This window comes from Strongylocentrotus purpuratus, unplaced genomic scaffold (genome assembly GCF_000002235.5).
Source record: "Strongylocentrotus purpuratus isolate Spur 01 unplaced genomic scaffold, Spur_5.0 spur5_scaffold_4, whole genome shotgun sequence".
Taxonomy (NCBI): Eukaryota; Metazoa; Echinodermata; class Echinoidea; order Camarodonta; family Strongylocentrotidae; genus Strongylocentrotus; species Strongylocentrotus purpuratus.
The window spans coordinates 24,015,627-24,032,043 of NW_022145610.1; the positions used below are offsets into that span (position 1 = coordinate 24,015,627).

At 38.0% G+C, this 16,417-nt stretch overlaps 2 protein-coding genes across 2 annotated transcripts; one reads left to right on the forward strand and one right to left on the reverse strand.

Annotated features, from left to right (window-relative positions):
- Window positions 1-5,660: 5,660 nt before the first annotated feature.
- LOC115929089 (pre-mRNA-splicing factor ATP-dependent RNA helicase DHX16-like) lies at window positions 5,661-9,848 on the reverse strand. The gene is made up of 4 exons (XM_030997250.1): window positions 9,732-9,848; window positions 8,300-8,461; window positions 6,476-6,652; window positions 5,661-5,901 (listed from the first exon to the last, which is right to left on the reverse strand). Exons 1-4 carry the CDS (start codon window positions 9,846-9,848, stop codon window positions 5,779-5,781), a joined length of 579 nt encoding a protein of 192 aa, XP_030853110.1. The 3' UTR covers window positions 5,661-5,778.
- An 11-nt stretch (window positions 9,849-9,859) lies between these two features.
- Window positions 9,860-12,495, forward strand: LOC586277 (protein slit-like). The gene is made up of 2 exons (XM_030997251.1): window positions 9,860-9,950; window positions 10,877-12,495. The coding sequence occupies exons 1-2, from the start codon at window positions 9,860-9,862 to the stop codon at window positions 12,493-12,495; spliced, it is 1,710 nt and encodes a 569-aa protein (XP_030853111.1).
- Window positions 12,496-16,417: the final 3,922 nt, after the last annotated feature.

Below are 16,417 nucleotides of genomic sequence, written 5' to 3' on the forward strand. Positions count from 1 at the left end.
ATATGTAATGAAATGATTGTAGCACATTGTTGTTTGTATCTTAATATATCAGATTCTACTGTTTGTAAAACTTGTGTACATTATTTCTACCATTGTTATATATCTGTTTGTGATTTTATTTGTATTTGAAATTGTACCCCAAGTTTTGGTTGCAATAAAGAAATACTTAGTTCTTTGAAAAAAAATTATTACTGTGCAAATCTTAACAACAGAAGAGCTGTCTAAGTATTTTTGAATATGTAGAATGAATGTGTTATAATTAAATATCATTCTTAATTTCTTATAGATGATTAGCAAATGCTTTTATCGCTTTTAATGGTTTCATCAATTAGGTGATATTTCCTATGGCAGCTGTATGATACATGCTCCGGTGAATCCCAATATTGTTACCGTTACGCCAACTCTAAATCTTTGGCAAAATAAAGCTCGGAGCAACTGTCGCTGTAGCAAATGGTCAGGTCACCTCTTACGGCACCCGATGACCTTGTGAACCTTGACCCACCTGAGTACTTTGGCAAGGTCAACAATCATCTAGAGGTCGCCCAATATGAGCAGGTTCAAAAAAATCCTTATAATTCATTTTTGTCAGTGTGTTTGTGTATATATTATGATCGACACATTTGCTCCACGTTTAATGGGGATAACATATAAGTGTGTACTAAGAAACGAAGTACTATTTGGTACAATTCATTAGAATTTTAAATAAACAATCAATAACTTTCTGAAAAACATGTCATATTTGCATCACTACTTGTATCACACGTAATAATTAGCTGATTTGTTTATATCACTATCAATAAATTGGAACTGAGCACAGTTAATGTATGTTTTCTTACTTCTATTACCTTTAACAATTTGACCTTAATTAACCCCTAGTATAGTACAATTCGCCTCTCTGTTACTCGGTACTCTTGGACATAATTTTAAGTATACAAAATCAGACCAAATGTTCTGTCGCGATAACCATGATTTTTTCGTGGTAAATCAAGGTTTTTGAGCACTGACCTTTGACCTTATGAGTCAGAAATTTAAATTCATCTCCTAACGATTGTGCATACAAAACTCAAATTCACTTGACTGTATAAATGATTCATTCACAAATTCGATAACCAAAGTACTGCAACACATGGTACATACAAAAAATAAGGTGAACATAAACAAAAATTGAGAAAGTATTTTTGATATCATTTTCCGTGCAAGAATGATCCAGATTTTTTTGTAATTTCTTTCATTCATTATAAATAACAAAATGAATGTGGTCTGCATCATTCCTTGGGAATACACTCTCACCACACACATTTTCAGATTTTGTTTACAATCACCCCAGTATTCACTCCATTTCATGGACTAATCTGTGATTTCAATGTACAGTGACCTTTGGCCTTTAACCTTTGAACCACCTTTTCATATTTATATGGTTGTTCTTAACATTATAAGAATGGAGAAGCATATCATTCTCTAACCTGGTTGTAGACATTGAGCATAATGTGATATGATCACCGCTTGGAGTAAAGAAGTTCACCCTAGCGTTATCGGCGTGGACTATCTTTAGGTCGGTAGAAAACGGCTATTGATGACCAAAAGCACAGTGGCGATGCTGAAAATCTCTTCTGAACACGTGTACCTGAATGAAATAAGGTATTAATGGGGGGGGGGGGGGGCTGAGAAAGAATTAAGGAGAGAGAGCTAGACAAAAATAGACAAGAAAAGCTAGGCCGGCAGCCAAGTGATAAAGTGACTCAGAATCCTACTTAAAAGTCTTTTTTTACCTGGACCTTTTAAGTTCCAGGCATCATCAGTGGTTACACCATTAACCCTATTTAGCCCGGGGGGGGGGGGGGCTTGAGAAGCCCCCCCCCCCTCGACATTTTTCGCGATAATTTTTTAACGCAAGAAAATCTTGCACTGAAATTTTGTGACTTTTTTCTTTCGAGTCTTGCGCAACTTTTGAAAGAAATTTTTCGAAAATCGGACCTACCATTACAAAGTCACGTGTCCTTTTGTCTTCGCATGTCAGCCCGAAAATCGCTCATTTTTGTGATTTGTGTACAAAACATATGGAAATCTCATTTTTTAAATAAAGAGGTAAAACATTGGTTATTTGGTCTTGTTTAGATTTTAGGTGTTTATTTTGGGGTCAAAATAGTTGAATTATAGTTGGAAATGAAATAAAACAACAAAAACAATAAAATACATAAGTTAAAAAAACAAAGAAATACATAAGAAATTATCAAAACAATAGATAACATAAGGAATAACCCTGGTTTTTCAAATTTTTGTGTTGTATTATTATTCCAAATGGTCTAACAAATATATGTAGTGAGAAAGAATGCTTAAATATGAATAATGTCTGATTTATGGGCAAAAATGTGAATTTAATGACCTTATTTGCATAAATTACCATAAATATGCAAATGAGTGAATTTTTCAAAAAAATTGAAATTACCATAGTATTCTATACACTTCACTTGACATGTATGCAAATTTTCGCGGCGATCGGGCGTTTCACGGCCGAGATCATGGGGGGGGGGCCTGAGAAGCCCCCCCCCCCCCGGGCTATGCAGTTTCAAAATAGCCCGGGCTAAATAGGGTTAACACGCTTCTCCTCCACTTACACACACCCTCATGTCCAGTGGTGGATTGGGGGAGGAGGAGGGAGTACAACCACCCCAAGTACATACCTCCTCTCTACACGAACACACACACACATACATACACAACCTCCAAAGTGGGAATTTGGATTTTATACAGGGAAGTGAGATATCACCAACTAGCATAATTTTAAACTAATACTATTTGTATCGAAAAAAATGTAAAAGCTATATTAAGAGTGTTATTTAAAAAAAGATTGTAATGGGAGAATGCAATAGATAAACAATAGATAAACAATAGATATGGATATATAGGGAAACACACATAAGACATGACCCCACATTCTATTCGCAAAATCACTATTGATGTACCCACAGTTCCCCCACATCCAATGTACCGAGTCGTCAGCAATTAAATACATAGTCGTGTCCCCACATTCAATCTACCAAGTCACTACCTAATCGGATGCAATACAAACACGATCACTGTGCCATGTCCCCATATCCAATTTACCAAGACATCAGCTATCAAATTAAATACAAACACATTCAATATGCCATGTCCCCACATCATATGTATCAAGTCATCAGCTATCAAAAGCAATATAAAGACATTCAATATGCCATGTCCCCACATTCAATGTACCAACTCATCACATATGAAATGCAATCAAAACACAATCAATGTGCCATGTCCCTACATCCAATGTAGCAAGTCATCAGCTATTAAATGCAATACAAATACATTCAATATGCCATGTCACCACATCCAATGCATCAAGTCATCAGCTGTATCAAATACAATACACTTTCAAGAAGTCATGTCCCCACATCCAATGTATCAAGTCATCAGCTATTAAATGCAATTATACAAACAGATTCAATATGCCATGTCCCCGCATCCAATGTATCAAATGCAATAGAAACACAGTCACTATGCAAAGTCCCCACATCACATATACCAAGTCATCAGCTATCAAATACAATACACATTCAAGATATCACGTCCCCACATCCAATGTATCACGTCATCAGCTATCACATGCAATAAAAACACATTGATGTGCCATGTCCCACATCCAATCTACAAAGTCATCAGCTATCAAAATATTCAATATGCCATGTCCCCACATTCAATGTACCAAGTCATCACATATGAAATGCAATAAAAACACATCCAATGTATCAAATTATCAGCTATTAAATTCAAATACAAACACATTCACTATGCCATGTCCCCACATCCAATGTATCAAGTTATCAGCTATTAAATTCAAATACAAACACATTCACTATGCCATGTCCCCACATCCAATGTTCCTAGTCATCAGCTATCAAGTGCAATACAAACACAACCAATGTGCCATGTCCCCACATCCAATGTATTAAAGACAAATAGAAAGAAAGAGGGAAAGTAAGAAAGACCTGCCAGTGTCACAAAATAATGAGGTATCAAAATATGCTCATCTGACCGTGATTAAATACCTAGGGCCCTAAGGGGGGCGGGATGCTCATCTGACAGTAATTTATTGCCTAAAACCCCTTAGCTTACAGGGGCTCTGCCCGCTAGACCCCACACCAATTGGTGACCTGCTAGTACGTGTCACAAATAAGGTATAAAAATATGTTCATCTGACCATAATTAAATGCCTGAAAAACGTTCAGCGGGGCCTGCATGTAAGAGTGGGGTGATGCAGATTTGTTTGGTCTGCCCCCCTCCCAAACGTTTTTGCTCATTACGCCACTGCTGGTCACCATTAGGTACCAATATTCGGCTTGCATAATTTCAAATTTGGGTCCCCCCCCCCCTAAGAAATCCTGAATCTGCGCCTGCATGTATTGTGCCATTCAAGTCATCATAATTTATTCAAATATGACAAAGTGAATAGAATATAGTTTTAAATAGTTTTATTTCATTTATATAACAGTACATGAATTTACATATAAATTGCAATGCCTGGTCCACTTAAGTCTGAAGTAATTAAACCTTACAAGAACAACTGGCTTTTTCAATAATATAGAATGCACAGGTATCAAATGAATATAACTGAAAAGGTTGGGAGTTGTCACAGAATCTGGTATAAATTCAATCACTATTCGCCAGGGTCTTGTTGACTGTACTGGACTCAAGGGGCACGTTTGAGATGAGCTTCTAATAACCGAGCCAACTGTCTCATGCACATTTTCTGTCATATCTATCCTCCGTGCCAATTTTTAAAGCTCACATACAAGGTAATTCTTCCAGAACTGGGATTTATGATGTCCTGATGTTTGTTGGAGTTAGAGTTTTCTTGCAACCTTACCAGGTGACATGCATCTTTAGACAGCTTTCTGATTACCTAGGAAACTGTCCCAAGCATCTTCTCTGCAACATGTATCTTCTATAACATCTATTATCCATCACGTAGACGCTTGTCATTCTAGAACTGGGAATAATTCCCTGGTGGAAAAGGTGAGATCAGCTTCGGATTACCAAGGCAACCATTCCTGGCATATTCTCTACCATTCTTTTAAAGAAAAGAATGGTCTGTACAAAACTGGAAGAATTATCCTACTATTTGTTCTAAAAGAGGACTATATAGCACATCCTTAATACGTGATACAAAGATGTATACTCTTTATATCTGAAGTAAGATATATCCTTTTGCTTGATCTAATAAGTGAGGTCTAGCGGATCCGTAATGGGTGATGGCAGGTACCTCCTACATACACAATTGATCCTCAGACGATGCTCAACTCTAAGCGACACAATAAGCGATTTGTAACGCTCATCGTAAACGCTCATCGTAATCGCAGTTCCACGGTGCACTGTTCATGCTCACTTCTCCAGGCAATTCTCCTTGGTTGGCCTTCAGCTGGATTCGCAAACCTGTGTGCGCATGCTACGTAGACCCACTAGAGGTCAGTGCGTTGACCCCATTTAAACGCGTTTACAAATTGTAAACGCATCTTTTTGTGAGTTTACGATCGGCGATCGTGATCGCTGTTTTTCGGTGATTCTACAAAAGTGAGCATGAACGCAATCGTGTTTTAAACTAAACGCGTAACAGATGCCTGATTCTGGCCGTCAAAATCAAGCATGAACGCGCCCTAAGTGAGTCCCATCTCAACGATACCAGATGATGGCCAGCACTACTCATCCCCATGACTGGTCCTCCAATAATACCAGTCTTCTGTGTAACTCCGATCAGTTACCGGCTGACTTGCCGACGCCCTTAGGCATCTTCTTGCTTGATGCGTCCTCTAGTTCCTTGGCCTTGTAGTAGTGTGGAGCAGCCTCTAGCAACCAACCGTTCTCTATCTCTATCACCTACATCGTAGAATATAAGGGCAGGATTAGAAAAAGTATATCAGATGCTGATTAAAGAAAAAAAATGTTTAATATTCAAGATCAAGTGCCTCTGAAAATGGTTGAGACTTCTAGCGCAACCATCTCAATTGTTTTACAGTAAATACTTTGTCTATAGCAAATGTATATCATGCTTTTGTACTTAAAGCCTGTCTGTACTAGTTTGGGCAGGAGGGATTAGATCACCCAGCGTGGTCACTGACAAGTGGCTATCTCATCAACTCAGCTCTCAATTAGCAGAAGAAAAAGAGGATCGTAGGGGACCAACGGGCAACGCTTAGGCAATTTTTTTTCTATATAGAGGTAGCAAGTAGCTACAGTAGTGCAATGGGGATTTAATGCATATTTCACAATTACTACCGGTAATTTTATTCACAAACATGTACATGTACATGTTACTACTGCATTTCCTATAGTTTTGGGAAAGGCCCAAGGGTTGTAAGAATTCCACAGTCCTTTTTTTTTCGCCCAGAAACCTTCAGGAGGCACAGCAGGAATGAAAATAGAAGGGAAAATATAATTCAAATTGTTATACCTGTCTCATGAACTCCTTGGTTGTAAAGACAAGTTCATGATAGATGAGCCATCTTGGTTGTTCTTCAAAGAGACCGCTATTGGGATGAACCATGACTGTCTGTTGGTGCTTGACTGTCTTGTAGTTACCTCCCTTACTGAAGCGTGCAGTATGGTAGAAGAAACCAGCAGTTACAGCCTGGAATATTCAAAGATAGGGAAGATAGTTATTATTATATTCCACATACTAAGAATCTTGCTCTACGATTAGTCATAAGTAAATCACGTGATCAAAGATAGTTCGCCCATCATTGATGGGAGAAGCAAAAAGTTCGTTGCCCTTTGTAGATAGTACTACTATCTACAAAGGGCAACGCACTTTTACTGAAGATAGAGGTACTATTTACAAAGGGCAACGCACTTTCACTGAAGATTATCCAAAAGCGCACTAAAATAGGCGTAATTAAGCGCGCATTACCAATGAGCGCAACATGCGCGCACCGTACCCTCAAGGGGTTGGGTTAAACTTTTAACCTTTTTGGTGTGAATTTGGGCCTGATGTCTTTCATGCAGATTCATACACGTCCTTTTCTTGTTGTAGTTATATAGTTTTTAGATGTGGAATATAAATCAAATAATCACCTTTTGTTTCAGGCGATGGCAAACTATCACTTCCTTGTCGATCATAATGTAAACGCTATCTTTCCTCAGCTTCGCTTCGGAAAGATAGCTACATCCAGATCGACTCGGAAGTGATAGTTTGTCCCATCACCTTCACCAACGGTAGTTATTTGCTTATTATATCCCACATACTAAAAATCTTGCTCTACGATTGGTGAAAAGTAAATCACGTGAGGAAAGAAAGTTCGCCCATTATTGATGGCAGAAGCAAAAAGTTCGTTACACTGTGTAGATAGTACTACTATCTACACAGTGTTACGCACTTTCATTGAAGATAGATGTACTATCTACAAAGGGGAACGCACTATCACTGAAGAGTATCCAAACGTGCACTAAAACAGGCGTAATTAAGCGCGCATTAACAATGAGCGCAATTAAAGAAAACACATGCGCGCGCGCACCTTATCCTCAAGGGGGATAAACTTAAACTTTTTTGGTGTGAATTTGGGCCTAGGTGTCTTTTATGTAGATGCATACACGTCCTTTTATTTCTGTAATAAAATTGTTTTAGATGTGGAATATAAAGCAAATAATCACCTTTTGGTTTTCAGGCGATGCCAAACTATCACTTCCTCGTCGATCAGAATATATACCTCTTTCCTCAGCTTCGCTTCGGAAAGATAGCTACATCCAGATCGCCTCGGAAGTGATATTTTGTCGCATCACCTTCACCAACGGTAATTATTTGCTTACTATTGCATTCAATAGGAATATTTCCTAATTATTATGATATCTACATGAATTTTTTTTTTTCATTTTCATGATTAACATTATTAAAATTTACATCGTCATCGCCATCATTGTCATCATAATAATAATTGTCATCATCATCATCATCATCATTACCACCATTACTATCTTCATCATTATCATCGTCATCATCATCATCACTATCATGATCATTATTACTATCATTACCACCAGCACCATTTACATCATAATCATCACCACCATTATCATCAACATAATCCTCCTCCTCATCATTATCATCAAATCAGCTTCATCATACATGTTATTATCACCATCATCATCATCATCACCATCTTATCATTGCCACTATAAATCAGACTTGTATATTTCATTGCAAATCTAATTATTTTCTTTGGAGGGGAGGGGGCGGGGGACAAATTTCAACTATTAACATAAGAACGTCTCTTTATCCTACCTTTCTAATAACGACACTATCCATACCACAGCTCACAATCTCCATCTCAACTCTCTCCATGAGTCCCTGGAGCTGATCACGAACATCCCGCGCCCGTCTCATCGATCGATGCTGGATGAAATTCTCAAAGCACCACTGAGTTGAGAAACCAGTCTCTACCCACTGCCCAATGAGAAAAACAAGTAAGTATAATGAAGCTGAAATCTAAGTTAAATAAAAATTAATTTACAATGTATGATTCAACTTCTTCAGATAAAAGTATCAATGACAATGCATAAACTGTACCTCGTTCTGCCACTCGTATCAACCAAAAACAGCTGTACAATTATATTGTTATCTACGGAATTCCCAAACTTTATGTGATTCCTGACTAGAAATATATCATGTAAATATATATCATATATCATATATCATATAAATGATTCAGCAGTTTCTCCTAGCACATGAATTGCTTTTGATAATGTCAACTGCAGGTGTCAATGGCTTAAGCATTTTGGATCACAAAAGTGACACATCATGGGGCAGCCATTAATCATTCCTCTAAGGCTAACACAAGTGAAAAGAGATATTCATAAGTACCCTTTCTCCAAAATAGACCACAATAATTTTGTATCTTAAGAGGTACGATAATTAATTTCAGTGAAACAAAGTTGCTGCAAGGCTACAATGACTGTGAACACCATTAATCATGCTTCATTCTGCCACTATGTATCGACCCAAAACAGCTTTCTATGGGAATTCCCAAATTTTATGTGATTCCTGACTTGAGTATATCATTTAAATTCAGCAGTTCCTCCTAGCAAATGAATTGCTTTTGATAATGTTAACTGCAGTTGTTAATGGCTTGAGTATTGTTTTATTACAAAAGTGAAACATTGTGGAGCAGCCATTATTACATATTCCTCTATGGGTAACAAAAGAGAAAAGAGATATTTATAAGCACACTTTCTCCAACATAGACCACAATAATTTTGTATTTCAAGAGGTAGGATAATTAATTTCAAGTGGATGAAATGAAGTGAAACAGGATACAAGGTGAGATATAGCCCTAACGACTGTGAACACTATTGATCAGCATCTCTTTCGGTTGATCGATAGCTTTGTGATATATTTACATATACTCATTTTGGCTTGATCTGGTTCAGTCATCACTATCTGGATACTGGACAATCTGGGAGATGAATATTCTCATTTCTAGAAGGTGAGATATTCAAAATCTTGAAGGGTACGTCATCTGCAGTAGGGGCCCCAAAGATATTACAGTCTTTCTACGGTACGTAATCTTGTGTAAATTACTCATTCACAGAAACATACTGGCCATAAGGTGAACAATTGACAGGAATATGTCACCGCTGTGAAGGGAGCGGAAGAGATATCTTGGTTAGTGAGACTTTCAAAATCTCCAAGGGAATTTCTTCTGTAGTAGTGACACCCAAGAGATCACAATGTTCAAGTCAAGGATGACTTGTACGACCTCAAGGATTCCTATCTGCTTGTGGATTGCATGTGTTTTATCCTTGCTTTCTGGAGCATTGCCTGGGAATGACATAGCGGGAAAGGATGGAAACTGGAGCTCTGTCTCCCCCAGTGGATGCGAGCTTACGACTACCAACCTCGGTACTAGAGCTATTTGTACTCGTCTGGGTCGTCGGTCTGTTCCTCAAGATCTTCCAAGCAACACAATAGTACTTGATCTCTCCATCAATCTGATAACAAGCTTGTACAATGAGTCTTTCACCTATCTACCAGACATCATCACACTTGCACTTCGAAGCAATCAACTCTCGGTGATAGAAGACGGTGCCTTCGGGAATTTGGATAATCTCACAAAATTAATCCTAGAGAGAAACCGTCTAATGTCTCTTCCAGCAGGTTTACTTAGTTCAAATAGACTTCTCTCTGTTTTCCTCCTCGGTAGCAACAAGCTGAGTTCTATTCCAACAAATGCTTTGCCGTGGTCTGATAATATCAAGTTGTTTGATCTGACAAACAATAACATCTCCTTCATAAAACCCTTAGACTTTACACCCCTTCAGAACTGTTCATCGATACGACTATTTCTCAGCAGGAATGCATTAAACAATCTTCCATCAAATGCTTTTTCAGCTTTGAATAAAGTCAACGAGTTGGCTCTTTCAAAGAATACTTTTCAGGAATTTCATATCTCTTCTATTCTAGCAAACAATGAAATTGAGGCACTGTTTTTGGCAGGATGCAAAATACATCGTATAATTCCACTGAACCAAACTCATAACTATCTTGATGGTTCCCCTAAGATATATTTCATGAATCTCAAATTTAACAGGCTGAGCTCCCTCCCGGATTATGTGTTTTGGGGTTTGAATCAGACGAGTATTTTAATACTTAAGCACAATCACATCAATATTTTATCAAACAGGACCTTTTGTGGATTAGACCAGCTGGTTAAATTAGATATATCCTATAATTTTTTAACATCCTTACCCCTAGGCATGTTTTCCTGCAATAAAATGTTACAGCGATTGATGCTTGTTGGAAATAAAATTGCAAGCTGGTCCATTGGTATATTATCTAATCTATCCTCTCTAAATCACCTAGACCTGGCTCGTAACAATATCAAGAATATTGAGAGAAGCACCACCATAACATTTCCTTCCCTAGAATATCTGGATCTTTCTTTCAACAGAATCAAAGATATCAAGAAGTATCTTCTATGGGGTTTCCCTAATCTCAGAATACTGAACATGTCTCACAATGAAATACAAAGTTGCTATTCTCCAAAAGCCTTCTTGAATCTGAAAAACCTCAAAGAGCTATACCTAACTAATGAACGTTTTCAGATCATCAATGGAGCTTTCCGCTACATGGATGCTCTTTGCACATTAGATTTATCAGGCGCAGGGATGGAAATTCATTCGATACTCCAATTTACAAATACTACGTCTCTCGTGAAACTGGCTATGCGTGAAAACCGTTTGAGGAGCAAATATTTATTTGATAGATTGACCTCTAAATCACTTTTTTTTGGACTTAGATCATTGGTCAGGCTGGACTTAAGAGGGAATAACCTAGATATTTTAGCACCAGGAACTTTCGACCCCCTGAAGCGTCTCGAAATACTACTCCTCTCTCAGTCATCTATTAAAGTCCTAATTCCCAGTGTTTTTGACAGTCTGACTTCTCTCACAAGATTGGATCTTAGTGACAATGAGATCTCGGCAATTCCTGGAGATTTACTTCAAAGTCAGCCCAGGCTTGGAGTCTTCTACATAACCAATAACAAACTTGATTCGATTCCCAAGACTCTATTCAATAAAACCCCATCTCTTAACCAACTGTACATGCAACGTAACAGAATCACCACAATAGAACCTGGAACAGTGTTTCCTACAAACAAGACGATGAGTATACACGCATCCGGAAACCCTTTCTCCTGTACATGCGACTTGAGTTGGTTTGTGGAGTGGCTACGTTCAGGCAATGTCGAACTCATCCATCCTGATGACACACTTTGCTCACTCTCTTCCATCGAAGACATGGTGCAATCGCCAATCCTTTCATTCCATCCTGATCAATACTGTGGCATTAATATCCTCATCATCACAGGTGTGTCCTTCTCCGTTGTTCTGGTAGCCATCCTGAGCTTGGTGGCATATCGAAAACGTTGGTGGCTCAACTACAAGCTCTTCCTCCTAAAACTAGCCATATTTGGCTACGAGGAAATCAACCAAGACTTTGATGCCGAGAACTACGAGTACCAGCTCAACCTGATGTACGATGAGGATGACCAGGAATGGGTGGACCAGATCATGAAGCCAGTCCTGCAGGAGAGGTTTCCACATCTCCAGAAAGTGGCTTTTGGCGATGACAACCTCAACATCGAGATGTTCTACATCCCAGCTCTCCACTACGTCGTTGAGAACAGCTTCAAGACTGTCCTCTTAATAAGCAACAACTCTGTGGATGAGGCCTGGTTTATGACCAAGCTACGCATAGCCCTAGAGCACATCAATGACACCAGACTGGACAAGGTCATACTGGTTTTCCTTGAGGACATCCAGGATGATGATCTCCCGTACCTGGTCCGGTTGTTCATGAGTAAGAACAAACCCTACATGCTGTGGACAGAGGATGAAGATGGCCAGGAACTCTTCTGGGCCCAGTTTGAAAAGAGCATGAGAGCCAACAGGGTGATCAATAGTGTTATTCCTGTTTAACTCGACCGTTACCATTCACAACAAGGCAAACTAAATGTCATCCAACAAACATTAAGAACCTCCAAAACAATATTGGCACATTTGCTTACCGGCAAAGGGCTGAGAACGTATTACATGTTTAACAGTCAATATGTGTGCCTCTACAATCCACATTCGCAATTCCTTTGTCCTTTATGTGTATTGAAGTCCAAGGTATTTTGTCCCTTACGTTACCCATAACATCAACATTTGCAGTACATCAGATGATTCAATCAAGGTGATACCCCTACTACAGCTTGGATCAGACCAGAAAACAAGGAAAATTGCACTTGCGATGTGTCTTTTTTATTTATTGTTCTTTGCGGCAGCCCATTTCCATTAAACGGCTGGCATTAATTACGTCTACTTTCTTATGATTCCCGGCACCCAGTCATAGCCTATTTTTTTTTTGGCAAGCTTTGATTCATTAGCTTCTGTTTCTATTGTCTGATTTAAGCTATTTCTGTTCATTCTTGCGATTTACTTCTGATGAGTGCAAGAGGAAAAGATTCAGTATGTCAGTATTGGTTTCTATTCTTAAAGGGATGGTTGAGTTTTGTTGCAGAGGGCGCTACACAAAATAATATTTTTGTGAGATAATGAAAAACTGAATGTTAAATTTGAAAGAACGTAATATTTAAATGACAAAATCATCTTTGTTTGATCAAAATCGGTTCAGAGACGGCTGAAATTTCTATTACTTGTGTACCACCACAAATATTAGATATTTTGAAAAATTTGAAAAAACCGTTGAAAAAACCCGAAATAACGCCTTTTACGTCGTATTTCAGCCAATGCCGATGTTAGGTTTTTTGTTGGCATTTTCGTCTTGCTTATATTACGCACAACCAGCTGGCCCATGTATTGTTATTTTCAATTAAATAATTAATTCACGGTCACCGTGTTTTTTTTTAAAGTGGAGCTGAATTGGTATGCTTGTATAGGTTAAATTTCACACATTGTGGGGTCTGAAATTACCTTTATAGCAATTTTAGGTTAATTTTAGATAAGAATAAGAGCAATAACCATGCACTTTAAAGAACTCAACTATACCTTTAAAATTTGTAGTACCAATCGCCTCTTTATATGTCTTGATTATCGGTTTTACGCGGGACAGCGAATGACCAAATATAATATTTTATTGTTGCCTGTATAGGCAGGTTCTTACAAGACTACATGTTAAGGAACAAAAGTTGATGACTCAAGTAAAAATATCAATTCTAGTTCATATTTGTATAGGTTGTTATTCAGGTGTGTATTAAATAAAAGTTTGGCAGTTTGGCCACTGGTATTGTCAAGAATCTTGCTTGCAAGGCTTTGAATTTAAAAATAGCAAAAATGTCACAATGATGCCTACAAGGACTTCGTAATGGAGGCATAGTGCTACATTGCATATACCCGCCAAACGTTAGAAGACAAAATAAGGATCTATATTCTCTAAGAAATAAGGCGAAAGTAGGAATTTAGTGTATTAGTATGCTTTTCCAAAGAGGTTTTCTGTATATTTTAAAAAAACACACACAGAGGAATCAAGGGTTACCAACACTTTTATGAAGGTAAACAGATATGAACTAGAAATGCAATCGTGTCACAACGATGTGCGTGCAATGACGCCATGTTTCTACGTGTCAAACGAAAGAGCTTCTCTCGGACTATCCAGAGCAATTTATACGAAGTCTGTAGCTTCTGTGATATTGGAGTGACCTTTGATGGGATGGTAATGACTACGCCTACGAAGTTTGAAAGAAATTGGGATAGGGGAAAGAACCTAGGAAAGGCTCGCAAGCACTGCGTGCAAAAACCAATGGGATTTAGTGCATGTTCGTCATTGTAATAAAGATCGTTCCGGGGGCAAAAAGCGTGAACCTGATATGCCCCATAGACAATGAGTGTAATGCATGGGCGGAAAACGTACAGGATCTGTATTATGACCGGACTTTAATTTTTGTTTTTCTCTCTCTTTATGTCTCTTTATCGGACGTATTTGGTATCATTGGAAAGAGAATTTTATGGTTGTTATTGTAAACAACTCTCTTTTGTTCTATGATAATCCTGTCGAAACACGTGATTTTAAATAGATTTATAGGACAAAATGGCGTCTTAAATGCCTCCCTTGACCAATTTTAAAAATTCGGCCTCGAGGTGCCCTGCGTATCGCAACTCAGAATGTCACTGCAAAATTTTAAGGAAAGAAAAGGACGTTTAGGGGGCGAAAAGCACTCGGAAAAAATGACGTCATAGCCGATACTTGTTATAATTGGGCGGAAACTCGGCGGAATTCGTATAGTGACCCTTGTTCAAATGTGATTTACTCAAAATTTTCTGTGTGAACATATACCATACTTGGTATCATTCGAAAGGGCACTTCATTGCGGTCAGTTTGACACCATTGTCATCTGCGCGTAATGTCAGCGCCTATAATGCACGCATTAAAGGCGCTATTACGTAATGCATAGCAAATTCATCATTTTTGGCGATAAATTTGCGCTGACGTTATTAAAATTTACCAAACTTTGCAGACAGTTGTCACGTATATGGATACATGTGTCTGCCAAGTTTCATTGACGTACGTATAAGGATCGCCATTTTAGAGCAAGTTAATTGAAGTTATTTCTCAATTTTCTTGAAAACTGCATATTTGGAGGGCATTTTTCGCAAAGTCGGTCAGTGTTAGGGTATATAATTTTGTATATGGCTGGAAAGGGCATATATTCAAGTATCTAAATCCAAAAAAGGGTACGGGTCTGCCAAACCATAATGGAGATACGGCCACAGAAAGAAAGCCAATTCCCAGAACTTTAGAGGGCGCTATTTATGTTTTGCATAGCCATTGGAGCGTGAAATTTGACATGGCTATGTGCAATTATGAGATATAGATACTGTGAGATTTAAATATAAAACGGAATTTATATGGGAAAGTTATGGCAGTTTTAGATTATTTAGGGGTCAAATTTTCAAGACTTTGAGAGACTTTTGACGGAGTCGGTTTCAGATTTGAATTTTAAGTACAAAGATGGCATTTTGAAGGCCAGGTTATACGTCGCAGATTAAAGAACATCTCTTACACTATCTAGAGGAATTTGCTAGAAATTTGTAGGATCTAGGAAAGTGGAGATAGGAAGGAAGATTGAAAGGTCTTAAAATGGACCAGAAACGGACAAAATGGCGCCTGGACGGTTATGCATGAGTGATTTCGAGAATCGAAGAATGTAGTGACCTTGATGAGATGTTAGAGACTATGCCCATGAAATTTGAAAGGAAAAGGACATGAGGAAAGCACCTAACTAGGAATAACAAACACTACGTGCAAAACGAACGCGATTTCCTGACGATAAAGATGAGGAAAAGGAGAATATTAATGGGGCAGAATGTGAACGAAAACAAGGCAATGGCGAAGGTCGTCATTGCATTAAGTCCTGAAAAGAGGAATAATTGATAGCTATGTATGTTAAATGTACACATTTAGAATGTCATATGGATATTGCAAAATGTTTTAAAAAATTAAAGCTGCTGCAATTTGTAACTGTACATAATGAATGGTTTTTTAAATAGTTTTGCATAACCCAAGTATGAAAGCTGGACTGGTTGAATTATGGCCTTCGTTTAATGCTTATAGATGTAAGCTTTAATATGTCATATTCTCGAGTAACGTAAATTAGGATATTTAGGACAAATCAATTTTCACACACTTATTCTTAATTGTACATATATTATTATTCTCTGTATTTTGTCAAATTTACATTTCTGTCTTTTTGGTGGGATGTCAAATAAACTATAACTCATGAATTCTGAATGTTTAAACAGCTGAAGAGGTGTTTGATAGCCTTTTCGAATTTGGAGAATTTGTACAACTACTTCATGTAATAAAGGAGGCATAACAGTACACAGAATACTGTACGAATGG